General features: G+C 32.0%; 1 protein-coding gene and 1 pseudogene across 2 annotated transcripts; one reads left to right on the top strand and one right to left on the bottom strand.

Moving 5' to 3' along the window:
* Window positions 1-121: 121 nt before the first annotated feature.
* On the bottom strand, window positions 122-4,650 carry LOC107892215 (uncharacterized membrane protein At3g27390). Of its 2 annotated transcripts, none has more exons than XM_016817231.2 (10): window positions 3,948-4,650; window positions 3,487-3,595; window positions 3,203-3,395; window positions 2,977-3,104; window positions 2,056-2,344; window positions 1,556-1,662; window positions 1,344-1,455; window positions 1,046-1,241; window positions 697-931; window positions 122-609 (listed from the first exon to the last, which is right to left on the bottom strand). In XM_016817231.2, the coding sequence occupies exons 1-10, from the start codon at window positions 4,039-4,041 to the stop codon at window positions 348-350; spliced, it is 1,725 nt and encodes a 574-aa protein (XP_016672720.2). In that variant the 5' UTR covers window positions 4,042-4,650; the 3' UTR covers window positions 122-347. The 2 variants fall into 2 exon arrangements, with proteins under 2 accessions (XP_016672720.2, XP_016672721.2); XM_016817232.2 differs by having other exon boundaries at window positions 4,250-4,633.
* A 10,492-nt stretch (window positions 4,651-15,142) lies between these two features.
* On the top strand, window positions 15,143-19,286 carry LOC107954482 (protein LEO1 homolog; annotated as a pseudogene).
* The last annotated feature ends 234 nt before the right edge of the window (window positions 19,287-19,520 follow it).

Genomic DNA, 19,520 nt, shown 5'->3' with positions numbered 1-19,520 from the left:
TGTTTCATCAACCAATTGGTTTAATGCTTTTGCCAAACAAAACGCAATGTATAATTATCACACCAATTAAGGACTTGAATTCTTAAGAATTTTGCAACTTAAAAGCAGTGAAGCAGTCAAGTCCAAGTAATTTAGTGAATTACATTCATGCATGGTTACTTTTGCTTGTTAACCAAACATTTGGAAACATTAACTCGAAATGAATGAACAAAGGCGGCCGGCCGTTGCATTTATGTCCAAAATCTGACAACTATGGACAAATATCGACATCCTAGTCCTACACCATTCGATTTCTACATCTCTGGCAAGAACTGATTGTGATTCTTGATCGACATCCTATTCCTACATCATTCGATTTCTACATCTCTGGCAAGAACTGATAGTGATTCTTGATCAGACATGTTATGGCTTGTACTCCGCTTGAAAGATCTGCTGCTAAAAAACCGCAGAACGGTGTTCTTCGATTGATGAGACCTATTACTAGATCCGCTGCTGTTGCTGCTGCCACTGTCCTTCTTTGAGAGATCCTCGGATAGTTTGTTAACAAATTCCTCAAAGTGTCGCCTGAAAGTTGGATACCTCGACACTGATTTAGTAATACCTTGTAACCTTCATTAAAAAGTATAAGTAATGGAGTCAGATTACGAAGCATACAGCAGTGTCGAGAAAAAAAATATAGATTAGTTGCATTCTCACCGTCGGGCTAATGCATCAAGCTCAGCTCGTTTACGCTCTGATTCTGGTGGAGACCCAATATTTTTCAACCGTGCTGCATCACCACACAGCAACACTAATTTGCCTAAGTAATCCTTTTCCTCCGGGGAAAGATTCTCAGCTCTGATTTGCTCTTTCAGTATCAAAAAGGGGTTAAGAAACCAATCAAAGAATGCATCTTTTGGTCGGTTTGTGGCCGTTATTTCTGTATTGTCACCTACATAAAAGCAATTCCTCAGATGCTGTTGAAGCCATTTGAAAGCTCATAGGTCATAATCTTTCACAAGTAACTCTTTTTTGGGGGGCTCAATATGGAAACAAATTTACTTACTCAGTAATATGCCCAGTCTATTCGCATCCACAGAGCGCAAGAGTGCCTGAAGAAAGCAATAAGCCGGTAAGCCAATGCTGACCACTCTACTTCCTTTGATGGACTTGGCATCATCGATGTCCTTAGAAGTTATCAGCCCTTCAGACACCATTTTCTCACCATGGACATGGCACTCCTTAAATAAGCCCTCGAGTAGCTGCATTAATCATAAAAGAACTTATTTTAGCACCCGACTACAATCAAATACGAAATGCTTGTTTTATTCCAAAGGGAAAGAAACCACAAGCAAACAAGTCACCTCGAGTGGCTTCAAATCAAGCCTTGCATTTGTAAGTGAATCAATGCGAGCAGGAGGACGGAAGGAGTCAGATTTAGAGAAGGATTCATTTCTGTGCCTACGATACCGAGGCCTGTTTATACCAAAACAAAAAACAAAAAAAAAATACTCATAAAAAGTTTGCTAAGGCATATAATATCATAAGAACAAATCATTAGAATGCTGAATGAAACCTGGGAAGGCAAGATCCTTCAGGCATGTCAAGGACATCAGTGCTGTATTCATCATATATGGACAACGAAGCAACGATATAACAAAGCCCATACCAAAACGAGGACTCCTGCAAATAAAATCACAAAAAAGCAAGTTATATGTTGAATGGAAATAAGGACAAAGAAAATACCAGTCTAACATCATGCTGCAAGTTGAGGTTCCATTACTCTAAAACACTTGGTTGCATTTAATAAAGTACAAAGGTCGGAGAAGAAAATGGATCACAATAAATTTGAAATTAAGTAGACCCGTGGGTAATACAGCAACAACATTGCTCGGTTGTCTATAAGATCTCGTAATGGAAATGTCAACCAATTAAGTGGGACAAAGCATATGAACTTATATAGCTAAATGCTGAATTTATGAAGTTCCACATCCATATTTGAATGAACATCAACGGACAACAATATTACATTGGAAGACTAAGAAAAGGAACTAAAATTACATAGCAGATGTAAACCTGGTAAACAATCACCGCGGCATAGGCACCAAGGAAGATGCTAGACACCATTGATCCCAACACTGCTCCAATGACGGCGAGTGGCCAGAGTAAGATGGCAAGGCCTGCAAATGGTACACATATTGTCTCCAAGAAAGGGCCTTCTCGACCTACAAGGTCATGAAATAATCGATGCCACCCTTTAACGAGCATGTAAGGACTTTTGCAGAAGGCAATAAGTGAGATCATTGGAAAATCAACCAGAAAACCAAGCACTGCAGCTATAAGAGCCGGAAGCAGATAAAGGAATCTGCAATGAAGTTCATAGAAACCTCAGTTGAATCAAAAAGGGATTTATATTCTGAAAAAAATGAAAACCCCACAAAGCTTAAGTGCCTACCATATAGGAACCTAAATGGGCAAGCATACTCGTACAACACTCTTCATTCATAGCATAGCTCACCAAATTTCTTCTACAGTCTAAACTTTAAACCAACTAGCTCATGGACAGTGTTTCCTCATGTATACTTTAAGCCAATTGAAAGCATTTAGCGAACACAATATTGCTGATCTCTAAGCAAATAAAAGAACAGATATAAACTATCATAACAGTGCCATATTCCTTGTAAGCTACCTAAATAATGAAATAAAGACACTAGCCAGATGCAGCTATCGATCTTGTCTATGATCCTAAGATTATAATTATAGTATGCATAAAAAGTTTAAAAGGAACAAGTCAATTGGGAATAGAATGATGCATGGATTTAAACTTATATGTCAAAAAGCTCGAAGCTAAGTTCTAAAATCGACATATGGGTTGGCTAAGGGTTTGATAATCCGTAATGCTCTTTGGTAATAAAGGATTTCTGTATCAAGTAAATGATGCTCTTGGCCATGACAGCAACATGACTTAAAATGGGCAACGAGAACTTTACAGCTAACCTTATCTCATAGTATTGTCCATCTTGCTGTCGTAGTTCTTCCATAAACGAGTAGTAGGAATGGACACAAACATCTTTGAAATCCTTGACAACAGTAAAGCTGCCCTTGATAGTGCTCCAAGTACCATCCTAAAAAACAGGCCAATATATAAGTCTCCTTCTCATTATACAAGAGAAGCTAATATATGTAAAAAAAGAATATAACAATGTGGACATTTAAGACATACGTAAAAACAGTGGATAAACACATTGGTCTTTCCTTCGCCCACAGCATCAAAAGTGGCAAACATTGGTGAAAGAAAGCCGTATAATATTCCCCCTAAGATACTTCCAACAATACCAACAACCACCCACAATATCAAGACAACCGGTAGGAATAAGCAGACAGCGAGCTTCAGAAATGGCCCTAATAGTTTAGTGCTGACATTTAACGAAATTAAGAGAATAAGAAACCGAATACAACGATAATGAGGCAAAGCAAAATAGGGAAGTCAAGGATCAAGAAAATCACCTCACAATGCTATAATAAGTGAAGTAACAATGATAGGGCAGAAGGCCTAATATGACGGACGAGTTTCCAATTGTCATGATAAGGCATATCGGAGAGCAGAAAATGATTCCTGAAGATAATAGTGCAATCAAAGGCTTGAATTAGTTAGCTCAGTACCGATGTTCAACGTTCTTAATCGGTTTCTACAAACATGACCAGATGATATATGCACTGGCATTGCATCTAATCACTAAACCGCACCATTATCAGGCAGAGGAAGTTCCAATTACCAAATTTCCATTTAAGTTTACAAAGGAAAAAACCTATTAATAACTTGAAAATTGGAAATCCAATTAAAACCCCAAAAGCTATACATTAACAGTATAATTGTGCAACTAAATAACAATCAAATGGAAAATATATCCTTAAAACACCAATTTAGGGAACATAAAAGCAAGAAAATCAATTTAAGAACACTTAACCTTTAATTGTGCCTAAAAGAAGCAAGCCAATGAAGTAAGGAAGAAAGCATATAAAGTTCCACAAAGTAGCTAAAAATCCCTTGGGAGGCTCCATGTTTTGCCTAATATTTTACCTTCCAGATCTTCATAAAATTCACTACAATTCCATCCTAGAACTCAACCCCAGAATTTTCCCGGAAAATACCACTAAAATCCAAACTTTTATCATATCCCAGATCCAAAAAAGATAATAGAAAAAAGAAGAAGGCAAATACAAAAACAAAAACCCAGTTCACCTAATACTAATTTTCTTCAAAACCCACCATTAAAGAAATTCTTAGACCCTGGCTTAATAAGCTTTGAACTTTGAAGGAACTTCGAATGTATAGAAAATATTAGGGGGGAGGGGGGGAATATATCACATGGGATTTGCGGTTTTTTAGAAAATATGGAAGTTAATAAACCGTTTTTTTTTCTTCAAAGACCCCAAGTTTTGAGAGGGAATCGTGGTTTGTGGATAAATCAGTTACTATCCAGAGCTTGGAATAAGCAAAGAATTCTTTAGTTTTCTCTGGTTTTCTTTATTCTTTTCACTTTTCTTTTCGCTATCTTTATTTTTTGGCCTCAACTGGAAGTTAAGCAATCTTGGGATACTGTGCCAGATTCAACAAGAAAAAAGTTTATTAGGAAAAAAGAACTTAGGTGGGGATGCTATTCATCTAAGGTTAATGGTTACACCATTCATTCAACCAGCCTATATTTACAAGAAAAATTAACTCAAAACTACATTTGCCGTCTTATAAATGTAATTAACGTTAAAAACCTGCCATACAACTCCGGCTTTAGTCATTTTCATATGTTCAATTTGGTGAAAAGGACGGAAGTTAAATTTTAAAAGCAAACGTGAGTGTATCGGTGAATCACACGCTTTATTAATGCGATGACACGTTGCAAAGTAATTCTAATGGGGGTTTGGAAGTGATTAAAGGCGCGTGGGTTTTAAGGTTGATCAAATTGGTCCACGATTTGTCGATATCTTTGCTGTCTGAAAAATCTTGGAAAATGTTGAGAACAATAACAGAAAATTATGTGTTTGCTTTATTACCGAACTTTTTTTTTTTTGATGCTTTTGGATTTTGTAATTATGGACCACCTATATCTATTCCTTTCTATATGGCTTGAGTATGATCTCTTTTCGTTTGCACACTATTTTTATTTAAGAGGAGGGTAAGATCTCAAGAATAATGTGATTAGGACAACTTGAATTTAAGTTACATTTGTGGCGATGAATATTTTGACAATCAGGCCAACACAAGAGGTTATTACAATAATTTTTCCTTCATAATTTTTTTTATTTTTTTATATTTGTTATAAATTAATATCATGTGTCTACTAGACCTGTCCATGGGTCGAGCCGGGCCCAGAAAAAAATTCGGCCCTACTCTTAGGCCCGGGCCTGGCCCAGCCCGAAATATGGGCTTAAAATTTTGCCCAAGCCCGGCCCGGGAAAAAGTAATAAGCCCGAGCTCGGCCCGGCCCGGCCCGATTTTTAATAAACACAAAAAAAAAATTAAAAATAAAAAATAAAAATATTTTTAAAGTATTTTAAAATTAAAAAATAAAAATAAAAAATATATATTTATTATATTCGGGCCGGGCCGGGCCGGGCCGGACTCGGGCAAAAAAGTTGAGCTCGAGCCCGGCCCATTTTTTAAATGGGCCTCGTTTTTATGTCTAAGCCCATATTTCGGGTCTATATTTTTACCCGAACCCTCCCATATTTCGGGCGGGCCATCGGGCCGGGCCGGGCCGCCCGGCCCATTGACAGGTCTAAGCAGTGCTTACCATAATTAAATTTTTAAATATACAATTTTTGAATTATTAACAAGTAAATATGTTTATCAATCTTTCAAATATATCATTCAAAAATTAAAAAAAAAGAAGAAGTAGAATATGAATCTTAAATCAACCATGAAATAAACGCATGTATATATTTAAAAGGATATTTATTTAATTACAGATGAAAAATAAATATTTAAACATGAAATTGTCGTATTTTATTAAGGGTTAATATGTAGTACATCAATAGTATATTTTTTTAATTTATAAGTACTCTTAAATGTCATGTATTCTTTTTAATATTTTATTATATTTTTATAAAATATTTATCGACCCCTTATTTAATTGGTGAAATATAAAAACTCCATTAACAATATATCAAATATTTTTTTATTAAAAAAGACGCAAAATAATAAAATTATTTTGTATGAAAATGATGAAGGAAGATTCGATTGTGCACTTTGAAGTTTGAACGGAAAGCTTCAAAAGAGTATAAATGAAGACTTCATATATTTTTCATTTCATCAATGAAACTTCCTAATCCCAATGAGGTTGGAAGTTTGAAGCATGAAGAAGTAAGGTATATAGTTTAGTTTTTCAAGCAACCTCAAATAAAATATTTTATATTAAAAATTTATCATAATCAATAAAGAGATGAATGGTAAATTATAAAATATTCTTATGAGTAAATATCAAACTATTAACCATGAGAAATTAAGGAATGAGGTAAGATATTAAATTATGTCGGATTCATAATATGAAAGAAAGTTTATACAAAAATATATTTTTTTTGTAATATTCATATGATTTTTTGGGTAGTCGCTTTTGGCATGGTATCTCAAGTAACACGTGGATTTATTGCATGAAAATGGTCCTTTTCTTGAGACAAAGGAGCTAAGACATTTGGGCACCATGCAAATTAGTTTATTGCGTCTTGTATTTTAAATATGAAAATAGGTGTAATGTGTGGTGTCATATGCCATATAACTAGGTTTATGGCACACTCGCAAAAGTTAAAAAATATATATTTATTAAAAAGATGTTGCTATTGTAATTATGAAATTAAAAGTTATAGTATTTTTTATTTAAATTTTATTAATTTGTGAAATATAAAATGAGAATCAATAAGTATTGGATATAATAAGTAGGTAATTTATGTTTTCAATAAGAGAACGTAAGTCTAAATTTTAAAAACAATATTATTAGGATGGACAATCATAAACCCTAAACATAGATCGTAAAATGGACAAAAAGATATCATTAAATAAATAAAAGATAAAAAAAAAAACACCCTCATAGTGATATCACTTACTTTGTATATAGAAAGATATTTTAATAATTTTTCAATTAAGTTGGTACTCAATTGACTCGTGACACTAACTCAGTTAAAGACTTAAATATAAACTAGATTTATGGCACACTCACGATGCGAGTGGAAATAATTTATGTAACAAATATACTTATTAAAAATTCATATAAAAACCAAATGATTCTTTAGTTAAAATAATAAAGTTAAAGGTTTGATACTTTGTGTTCTAAGTTGAAATCTCATCATAGTATTATTTATTTAAAAACATAAAAAGACAAAAAAGAAACCATTTATTAATATTTGTTATTTTGTATATTAAAGGGTGTTTTAGTAACTTTCTAACTGATTGAGTTTGTATTTAGTTGACTTATGACACTAAGAGTTCAATAACTGATTGACTCGTGATAAGAATTTAATTAATCATATATATGTTTAAAGTTAATTTGTATATAATTATAAATTATTTTGTTGTACTTTGTATATATTAATGTTTGATTGATCATTCATGTACTTTGTATGCTCGTGTTGTTAATATTACTCAAATGCTTGCTTACTTGAGATTAATCATCATTAAAATTGTTTATTGAGTTTTCTAATAATAAGGCAACAATCCCATTTAATATAAATTGTGATTCATCGTTAGGTGAGATTTCATTCATATTTATTAAAAATGGAATGCACCTTTCAAATAAAGTAAACCCAATATATTTTTTATCTTTAAAATAAAATTCAATATTTTTGTGTTAATTGAAGAATATTCAAAGATATTTTCACTTTTAAATAAAAAGTGATTTGCTCTAAAAAAATAAATCATCATTTCTTTGGATTATTATTAAATTCTTTTGTAAATTAAGATAGCACACGATTAATAAGATATTATTTTTTAGCATGTTATAATTTTCTTCACTCCTAATCTAATCCTAAACTCAAAAGTTTTTCTAGTCTTTAATTAAAATTATCTTTTTCAAAAAAAAGAAAGTTAAAATTTTCTCTTTAAAATTTTATAGGTGGTTGATCACATAGTAAAAATAATTCTTGCAAAAAAACCAAAATTTCCTAATTTTTTTAAGAATTCGTCCATCTATTTCTTTTTTATTTTTAACTAAAAATATTTATTATTTAAATTAAGTTTAAGGGTTTGAAAAAATCATCAAACTTTTCTGAAGAAATCAATTAAACTTTTACCTTTTGGTGTTTTCAATCACGTGTTATGTCACTGTTTATGGCATTTGTGAAATTTCTTTTAAAAATTTTGAAAAAATTATTAAATTTTTATTAAAAATAAAAAAATATATATGTATTAAAATTATTTGGCAATTATAAATTGTATTTAAAGTTTTTTAAAAATATTTTCCGTTGATTTTATTTTTGCTTTCAACTCTTCTATTCCTAAAGAAAAGCCTAAATTCGATCATGGGTCATTTGAGAGTGTTATATATGTTGAAGGCAAGTGCCTCTTTCTCGAACATTGCTGTGAACTCTATGACTTTGATAGGAATGTTGTGACCCCTTTGTTGAGAGCAAGATGACATCTTGTCAGTTGCCTCTTCTTCAAAGCCTGCTATGGCATGTCCGTGATCCTAATTTGACGACGGATGTGGGTTAGAGGTGTTACATTAGATGTTCATTGGTAGAGAATTTGCATCATTAAAACTTTACTAAGATAAAAACCTTGTGAGGAAAAATTCCTAGTGCATGAAAAATAGTACACATATTTATAATACTATAACATGCTGCCTCATTAAAAACCTTATAAGAAAACCCAATGGGACAATGTTGGAACGCCGGCACCCCTACGGATCAGCGAAAATTAAAACATTCGGCGATCTTAACCATGGATCCATGTGTGAGGAACGAATCGGGGTGAAATAAAGTTTCGAAATTACCGAATCTTTATTCTGAGTAGACAGCAACGCCTGAGCAACGAGTAATCTGATCTACTATAGAACTAAGCCGCAATCTATCGTGACTTTGGCCTCTACGTAATCCACCCAGTTGACAATGAACGGAAGGAATCCACAAAACTGTTTTGGAAAATTTTTTTTGCTTTGACGGCTGTTAGACCCCAAGCAAAGAAAACACGGGATTTTTATATCTATTTTTAGGGTTTTTAAAAATTAAATAAATATAACTATGTTTTAAACCGAAAATTATAATTACATTAATTATAATAATGATTTCGGTAAACTATATATTTATTTGAATTTATATACTAACCAAATTCATGTTCTCATTATGCGTACAACCTTGTACATAATGTGTTCGATATTTGATTATCCAATTAAATTAATTCTATAATTAATTTAATTCAAGCGACAACCAAACACAATACCAACTATGTTTTATTCTGTTCATTTCATCTATAGGGTGTGACCCTGTAGGTTCTTGTAATGTTAGCAGTAATACTAGAACGATTCCAATGTTACAAACAATGAGTGGCACCTAGCAATGCATCATTGCTACCTAAGTCAAAAGAAATCATAAGTCACAAGAAATCATGATTCAACATAATCTTTTTATGAATAACCTTTCATGCAATAATCCTTAAGTCCTTTATCTCTGGATTGGATACAAGTCATGGAATAGTCACACTTGCATAGTCCATTCCATGTTCCTTGATATCTTAAGTAAACTATGATATACAAATAAGTATGACATCTCATATCAGCTTATTTGAGCATGGCCATGCATTTCTAGTCTCACTCAATCAAGTAGTCTAAGATATTACTCCCATTATGTAGGAGGGACTTATCCTATATCGATCAACCATATCCCTCTACATACATCGTGGTATATCCAACATCAGCCTTTATAGAACAACAGTTACGGTGTATGTTTGACTGTATCAAAATTTACAACTCACGATGTTGGGATTATGATAATCTCAAGTCTGAGGGTCATATACATATTAATCACTATGAGTAATGTTGTGACAATTACATAATAATCCAAGAAACATACTCATAACAGGTCAGTCCAATATGTTGTTCTCTAACACACATATTCAGCATCGATTTTGACATTCTATATCAATGACAACTATTTATCATCAATCAACTACAAGTTATTCTTAGTGCGTTATTGTTGTCCTATCCAACAATAATACTTGACTAAGGACCTTTTAAGAATAATCATATTACTCTCAGGACATTATTATAAAACAGTTTGCAATTAAAGAAGATAGGTTTGTTTATGTTTATGTGTGTAGTTTGAAGGTGTTGTTTGTAACTTATGTATGTCTATTGCGAACCTAACATAACCATCTATAAGCAAAAACAAGGGAAAAGAGAAGTTTTCCTAGGTTTACAGCAAATTGGTGAGTGTTTAGGGATCGCCACTTCTATGTGCAAACCATATTGTTAATTAGGAGCTTAGGTTTTTTACCTAATCTAAGCCTTCTCTAAAACTCTATTTCTGTGTTTATGTTTCAAATGTGTTTTTATGAACAGTGACATGCGAGCTCTATACGACGAGCTCTATATGATTTTATGTTTTGTGTGCTCCTTGTGATTTGTGAGATCTATGCTAAGTAAATGTTTTGACAAGATAACCTTCTAAATCGTTTGGATATAATAACATGCTATAAGATTGTGAGTACTCACCTTTATGTTTTATGTTTGGGCATTGAGGCTTTGAGACAGGTTGGAAAGATAAGGGAATGTTAAACTAAGCTCCATTCAATGGGACATGTTGGTGTGTTGGAGAGTACTTAGCCTTGTGCTACACTTATGGGACATGTTATGGACTTATTGAGTCAATATGAGGCGTTATAAGGAGATCCACTTATCCAACATGAACAAAAAGTGAATAAGATTGTGTTTTTGAATTCCTATGTTTTACTAAGCTATCTATCTATAAATGTATGCGAACCAGACTTCACACAAGTATTGCGAACCCTGTTCGCAATTCAGTAACCAAGCCTATGTTCTGTCAACTTATGTTTTGTACTACAATGTAGTTATTATTTCTTTTATATTCACTGAGTTCACGAGAACTCACACACTCCTTCCCATGCATTATAGATAACTAGATTGTAAGGTAAGTCGCGGCGAAGCAAGTGATCTTGGGAGCATAAACCCTGGAAAGGTAGAATAAGCAAACTTTGGATTAAAGGAAATGTGAGTTTCTGTTTGGGCTTAGAGATATCTTTCTGATGACTTCGTTGCTTGTCTTAGGACCTAATAGTTTTCTTAATGTTTTCTTATGTTTGTCTTTATATTTATTTGCAAACCAATAATATTTTATAAACACCTCTATATTTCAATTATAAGATTTTAATCCAAGTTTGATTGATGTTTTTTTGAGTGATGAGTTCATAACTAAGCACTAATTTCTAAACCTTGAGTTTGCCAAAGGCAATAGCATGAATGCTTAAAACTGATAAATTTATAGAGTTTGCCAAGGTTGTTGTGAAGTGACAGGGGTTAGCTTTGCTAGAGTGTGAACCCCATCGATTGGCGAACTATTATCTGCGAACACATAATGCCTTTAAGTTTCAAAAACCTTGTGATTCGAGTTCGCAAAACCTTAGTTCTCATAGGTAGCTCGCAAGACCTACCCTGCTTACATAATTTACCCCTTAAGAGACTTTGAATGTGCGAGCTATACAAGGGTGCAAACCCCTATGTTAGATAGATGAACTGCAGTGCTTCGTGAAGTGCATTAATTCGAAAAAACTTAGAATTCACATGTTATAATTCCTTTTCTATAATCTTATCTACTTCCAGGAAAAAAAAGTTGTTAAGTTAATTCTTGATGATGAATACCTCTATGATGTTTCGCTGCAAACTAGACATATTACATGCTTTAAATTGTGGTGTGTTGGAGGATAGGTTGGGTGTTAATAGAGAATCACTTAGGTAGCTAATGTGGCGTTCTGTAGCTCAGTTACGGTGATCGGACTACGTATGGGGTGTTAAAAAAAGATTCACCAACCTACTAATGGTTGTAAAGTACTCTTTTGATTGTATATGGATGTACTTAGAGTTAAGTCGACTGATTTTTCAAACTCTAAAATTAACAACTTCGATGAATAAAATTTAATAAATTTCACCCTATCCATGCATGTATTAATTAATATTGGTTTGTTTTTCCACCTATAAGGATACTATTCATTATTACATTGTCAGTGAGACATATTTTCTTTCTCAAAAAAATTTAATAGATTTTGAATAAAATATTTGGGTATACGACTAGTATGTGATCAATGATATTTCATATCACATTGATAACATAAATTATATCTACTTTTTGAAAGGTTATCTTGAGAACTCTTATTGTTCTTTTATTTCTTACTATGTTTCCACTTCTAGTGGTTATATTATGTCACTTATCACGTCAATAATTATATCCTTAATTTGTTTTTTTTTCTTGCATTCACTTCAGGGAATGCAACAAATCTAATATAACGAATTTCTAAATGTCCTAATAAAAGAGAACTAATATCACAAATGTTTATTGTGATAATTCAATCATATGTAAAATAAATAATAATCACAATCATACCTCAATTAAAAATATTCCAAAGCTCTTTAACAATCTAAATTTTAAGAACCAAAATCAATGTTGAGATCAAATCTTAGAGAATAAATTTGATCTTTAATCCTTGAATGAATAAATCTGTTTAGAGTTTATAATTATCTCTATGCAAAAAGCTTAAAAACTTTGAAATAGTTGAGCGGCTTAAAACATTGTCAAAGCCCATAAAGCGCAAGTTCACTCTTCTTGTCTACTTTTTCTTTTCTTTTTTTTTTCTCTATGTGATGATGGTTTTATAACCTTCTTGACACAAAACAATAATAACCATTTGGTAGTTGAGTGGTTGAAGTTAATTGATGTATTCAGATTGATTGGTGTTTAATTAACTCGTGATGTCAAATTCAATTAATTTTGTATAAATCAATCCTATAACACCCATTTGTGTCTAGAAATATAATAATAATATAAAAATAAAATTTTAATTAATAATTATTTTAAAAAATTAATAACCATTACTATTATAATTTTTTTTGACTAAATTTAATGTCATGAGTTATTGAATGTACTAAAAAAATATTTCTCTCTATAAAAGAAAACTCATTTAAATTTTAATACAATTAAGGATGATCATGAATTTTAATTATCATATGTTATATTGGTATAAAAAATTTATCCATTTTCTAAAAAAAACTTCTCAAACTTTTAAAATCTATAAATTATTTTTCATTTTAGAAATTATTATTTTAAAAAATATTTTTTCACCTAGTGTGCCATTTATTCATGAAGTAATAAAAACATAATCTAATTATTTATATAAAATAATTAAAATGTACATAGTTAATGATAAAAAAAAAGGTAAACTACAAATTTAATCACTTATGTATGGTTTAAAGTACGTTTTAGTCACCAAACTTTAAAATTTTATTATATGATAATAATATTAACGATTTGTAACATTCGATCATTGAATTGTTAACGTTCGTTAACAGTTGTTAATAATACTTTTCTTTTTTCTTCTTCTTATATCCCTTTCCCAATCTCCATTTCTCTTCTTCTCAAAACCTTTTTAACATCTTTCTACATGTATCTTCAGATGATAAACGATCTGAAAAGATATTGACGAAGGCTTTGAAAAGACTATGAGAGGAATAAGGAGATGAAGAAGGAAGAAAGAGAAAAAGAATGAAAAAAAGTTGATGTGAAGGGGGGGGAAAGGGGAAAAAAGTAAATTATGTTAATGATCACATGAACTTGTTGTTACACCATTAATAAGTTCAGTGATCAAAATATAATAAATCGATACTGTTAATGATTATATTGTAATTTTTTAAACTATGATTACCAAAATATAATTTAAACAATATATAAATGACTGAAATTAGCTTACATTGAAACATGAGATTCAGTTATTTTCTTTTGATTTATTAAAATTAGAAAAAAAAAATATTTCTTCCTTTATTTTATAGTGATTTTAATTTTAATTTTAAGTAAATTGATGTAACTCATTTTCTTGGCAGTAGAAAATGCTATAGTGGATGTTATTTCCTATCATTTCATTTTTGGTTTGTAAGTTAGTTCAATGACGTTTCCAATGCCTTCTATATTAAGAAAAAACTTTATATGATACAATGCATGCGGAAATTTGATCTTAATCAAGGTTCGGTTCTTGTAAAAATAGTTTAGTATATTTTTTATGCACAAAACAAATGTGGGAAAATGAAATTTTAAAGACTTAAATATTTTACCCAATATTTTTATTTTAAAAGTTTAGAAATGGAATAAAGTGATCCAATTTGAAATATTGGACCAAATCAATTGAACCTTGTACAAAGGTTTTAAAATTATTTAGTCAAATCAATCGGTTCCATTTAATCTATAATTTCGGTTTGGGTTTTGTTTTGTGTTTATGAAATGGAGTATAATGATTATGAGTTAGATATAATAAATATGAATAAATTAATTCTTTAAAATATATATAATTTATTTTAATTTTTGGACGAAATTTATTTTTAATTAGATGTAGGTTATAAGATAATCTATAATATGTAGAAAAATACGAGTTTGAAAAAAAATTTAAATTAATAAAAATATTATTTATTTTTCACCATATTACTAAATTCACATTTAAAAATGGTTATAATGTTTAATTTAGGATTATTAGTTTAAAAAGTTGAAATAAAATAGAAGTTGTGATAATTACACAATTAAAAGTAATTAGAATTGAAATTATAATTATCTATAATCTATAATATATATAAAAGCACGAGTTTGAAAAAAAACTTTTGAACTGACAATAATACCCTTTATTTTCTATCATATTACTAATTAACTCTAAAAATAATTATAATTTAATTTAGAAACATTAATTAAAAAAGTAGTGTTAATTTTGAAATAGAGTTATTACTTGAATAGAACTCTAACGGCATGTTTGGTTGGGTGTATTGGCTAATCGGTGGGGCCTACTTAAGACGCTTCTATGCCATTGTTTGGTTCGTGGTTTTTCTATTACGGCTGTAATACGCGACTAACTTAATCGGTGAAATCCACCGATTTCTAATACACCCCATTTGCTCAGATTAGGCTCCGCATAGGTTTACCATCCCTGTTATACCCTCTCATCTGCTTCCCCGTTTCTCTTCTGTTCCTTCTAGCCTCTGCCGAATTCGTTGTTGGCAAGTTAATCCCCTCCAGATTTGTTTCACTCTGCTGATTCGAGCGTGAAAGAGCCAAGGAATTCATTCAATCGAAGGGCGAGAGATAAGGAGAAAAGAAGAGCGATGGGAGAGGAGAAGCGACACGAGATGATGCAAAACCTCTTCGGCGATCAGTCGGAGGAAGAGGAAGAGATCTATTCCGAACATGAATCAAATCCCCATCCTAATTACGCTTCTGTAATTCTTTTACTTTCTTTAATCGTTAGGTTTTATTTTTTCTGTCGTGGTTTTTGTCAATTATTTATTTTTTCTAATGTTAATTAGACAGTAATTGTTTTTTTTTAATTTGGGTTTCGCTAGTAAGTGATTGATTTGGTTCGATGACTATTTTTAATTTAGAGGATGGGTTTACCCTATTGTTCATGCAATCTTTTTTAGATTGATTTTTTCTTGATAATGCCGAGCTTAGGCTTGAATAAGTTTATCATTGTTGTATTGTTGATTTAGGTTCATTTAAATTGCCAATTAATGTTTCGGAAATTGTGTATAGCTGCACATTTGATCTTTTTCTTCTTCCAACTTGTGCCTCTTGATTATGGAATTTGTATTTCGAATACAAATGCGATTCTGAAATCATCTTATTATGGGCCAAGTACGCTCAGTACAAGAACCTTAGAGGGGGATTTTGTTCTAACTAAATTATAGTTTAGAATGTCATAATTTGATATTTTTCACATTTTTTATTCCTCCCCTATTCTTGGATGAAAAAGAAATGCAAGTTTCAGAATGGTTGATCTGTTACCAAGATGTTTGCTGTTATTGAGAGTTACTCTCTGAGTTTAAATTATATACAAAAAAATTCAAGTCTAGAAAGGAATAAATTGGTGTTCTCACCGGCTATGAGTTTCTCCTTTCTTGGGGTCTGGAAAGACCTAAAATAGCCTTAGGGTATTTGATCCTAGTTTGCTTAGATATTTTCTGCTATTATGGAGTTCTCTATGTTTTTTGTGCGTGATTAGAAGTATAATTGCTTGAAGTTAACCTGTTTAATGATTTTGCATATAGGATGAAGCTGAGGGTGTAATGGAGCCTGAGGGTGAAGGCGAAGGTGAAGTTGAAGTGGAGGGACATGGTGAGGCAGAAGTGGAGAGTGATGGTGACCTACGAGATTTAGAACCTGATCCTGGAGAAAGTGAGGGTGAAAGAGTACAAAGCTCCCAAGAAGTGGATATTGGGGATCAAAGGGAAGAAAGTAAGGCAAAAGAGACAGATAGTGATGAAAAAGAAGACTATGGTCAGAGGGTAGTGACTAGCCGGAGAAGGGAAGTAATTGAGAGTGGGTCAGAAAGGTCTGAGGAAAACCATTATCCTGATAACGAAGATGAAGAGGTTGATCAAACTAGAAGCTTGAGGTAATTTGCTCTCTCCCTTACTCAGTCTCATGCTGTGCGTTCTTGCCTGTGTCTCCTTTTGTCTTTATTTGTTCATTTTTATTGTTACTCTCCTATATGTTGTTTGCCTATTAGGTGTGCAGTACTTGGTACTTTGACATTGTATTACATGTTTTCTAAAATGTAAATAGTATGTTTCTTTTTTGCCAAAACTGAAACAGAAAAAATTCATGCAAAACCTTATATGATAATGATTCCTTGGATGTACTATTGTCTCTAATGATCTGCATTTACTGTTCTACCAAATTGGCTTAATGGCAGTAAGTCACCAGAGGAGGAGAAGGATCCAACTCACCTTTCACATTCGCTGCTGAAATTCGTGATGTATTTGGTGCTTCTGACGAAGAAGAAGAAGAAGCAGAATATGCAGTTCGACATGATATGGAGCAAGAGGAAATTGTGAGTATCATGTGTCAAACGCAATATGGTTCTTCTTTTTGCCTTTATATAAGTTCCAGTATGCCTGTGGTCATGTTAGAATGATGATGTAAATTCTTTTGTCCCTTAGAGATCTCCTATGGAAGAGGAAGGGAGCTATGGGAAGAGTCCAAGACTTGAAGATATGGTGCATGATGAAGATGCTCGTTATGAGTCAGATGACGAACATGTTGAGGTGAAACAAAAAGAGAAGCCAGTTGGACCCCCGTTGGAGCTGGAGGTTCCATTTCGCCCTGCTCCAGCTCATCCAACCAAGGTTTATTTTCTTCCTATGCTCTCTCTTGAAAAAATCTAACTTAACAGCATCTTAAGGATATCTTCTTATAGTTAGTGACATTTTAGAAGTTGTTTCGTTATTCAATTGGATTTTTGGTACATTACGCCATTTTTATTTCAAATGGAAGCATCAGTTGAAGTGCGTTGGAGGTTTTGAGGGTCATTACTACTTTAAGGCTTTGCTTGGTAGAGTGGAAAGAAAATTGGAAGGATAGACAATTGAAAGAATAGAAAAATAGAAAGATGGAAAATAAAATTTTTCTTTCTATTGGTCTGCTCGGTAGGAGGGATGAAAAAATTGAAAGAAAAATTAATTTCCTTTCCATTCATTGTTCTGTAGAGTTGAAGAATAAGAGGAAAGAAAATGAAACCCTTCAAAAATGCATAATTTTGAACTAACATACATCCACCTCATTTTCTGTCCTCTTAACATTCCAAAATATTTATTATGCATTAGGATGTAAAATAGTCATCTCTTTTATTTTCTTTCCTTACACTTTTCTTTTCAACCAAGAACATTCTAAGCGCTTGAGGCTAGACTTCATACTTCTGTCATTCTTTTGCAGATGAACATGATCAAAGTTTCAAATATAATGGGCATTGACCCAAAACCATTTGATCCCAAGACATATGTTGAGGAGGATACATTTGTAACAGATGAGTCTGGCTCACAAAAACGTATTAGGTTGGAGAACAATATTGTACGTTGGAGGACCGTCAGAAAGAAAGATGGCACAACATCAGTGAGTAAATTTCTGCCACCTTCCCCTTCTTTTTGGTGATTTGATTTGAGCGTGCTGGAAACGAATGTAGATCTATTTATTGTATGTATGTGCTATAAGTTTGGGATGGTTACAAAGTTAATCAAAAACTGTGAGTAGGGTGTTCGTTAGCCACCACTATAGTTAGATTCTTTTTTTTTCCTTAACTATATTTGTTGTTTTTATTTCGTTGTCAGAATTAATTTTATGGTCTGTTATCAATCCCTTAATTTCTTAACCAAGCAGGGTTTCTTATATTTCCTCTTGTTGTATGTAGTATGAAAGCAATGCTCGCTTTGTGAGATGGTCAGATGGTAGTTTACAGTTGTTAATTGGCAATGAAGTTCTGGACATATCTGTACAAGAGGCACAACATGATCAATCGCACCTTTTTCTTCGACATGGGAAGGTGACTATTTCCTCCTAGTTGATGTGGTTTTGTGAAGTATGTAATATCTTCAATTCTTTTGCTCTTTTTTTTTTCTCTGACCAATGCTTCTGAGATGTGAAATGGATCAACAAAAGCTTCAAGGTCACATATATATTATTTACTTCATTTTCTGTTGTTTATCTCTTGTTTTTTTCTGTCATAAACTACGATAAAACTTAACACAAAAAAATGGATGTTCCTCATGGCTACTCGAGAGTGATCTGAATGTCAAGTACCAATTCTTGTATTAATATCAATTATGATCTTTATTTAACGATTTTGATACTTTCAAAGATCTCGTTCAAATTTAAACATTATTAAAATAAATTGTGCTAACTCTAAGCTCAAATAAAAATTTGCATGAAGGAATGGTATATTCATGGTACCTAAAAAGATGGGGAAGTAACCAAGAGAACCACAAATGATGAAAGAGCAAAATAATAGCAATAAATGAAGACGTGGGCATTGGCCTAGAATGGTACCCCCAAATTAATTGATGAAAAAAGAATTAAAAGAAATTTTTATCATAAATTTAATGACACAAAATTATAAGTAGATGCTGAAAAATAAACCATGGGTTCCCACAAACATCTATGTTTGTTGTATTAATCAATTCCTTTACCTACATTGTGGACTTTAGCTTTTTCTTCCCCTAATTTCAGCTTTTATTGCAGTTTGTACCAATTTTTTCATTCCAAAACCAATATAGCTCTTTGCCTCTTAATTCTCTAGCCCCTAACATGGACTACGTACATATATATATACATAAAACCTAGTTGCTCTCATTTTTAATTTGTTTGTCTCTCAATTATTTTTATAAAATTTATATTTGATACATTGATTGTATATAAGATTATTTCATCTAACCTTTTCTTAATATAAGTTAATTATGTTTATCCAGAATATAATTCTCAAGTTATATTTTGATTTGAGTAATTTTATGAAATTATATATCATT

The sequence above is a fragment of the Gossypium hirsutum genome, chromosome D09, assembly GCF_007990345.1.
Source record: "Gossypium hirsutum isolate 1008001.06 chromosome D09, Gossypium_hirsutum_v2.1, whole genome shotgun sequence".
Lineage (NCBI taxonomy): Eukaryota > Viridiplantae > Streptophyta > Magnoliopsida > Malvales > Malvaceae > Gossypium > Gossypium hirsutum.
Note: the sequence above shows the minus strand (reverse complement) of the source record. Positions and strands in the feature narration are given on the sequence as shown.

Excerpts from the sequence above, each read along its gene's own strand:
- LOC107892215 (XM_016817231.2), bottom strand. The coding sequence starts at position 4,041 with ATGGAGCCTCCCAAGGGATTTTTAGCTACTTTGTGGAACTTTATATGC. Across the intron at positions 3,105-3,202 it reads TGTTTATCCACTGTTTTTAC|GATGGTACTTGGAGCACTAT; the intron begins GTATGTCTTAAA and ends CCTGTTTTTTAG. Across the intron at positions 1,242-1,343 it reads TTGATTTGAAGCCACTCGAG|CTACTCGAGGGCTTATTTAA; the intron begins GTGACTTGTTTG and ends TGATTAATGCAG.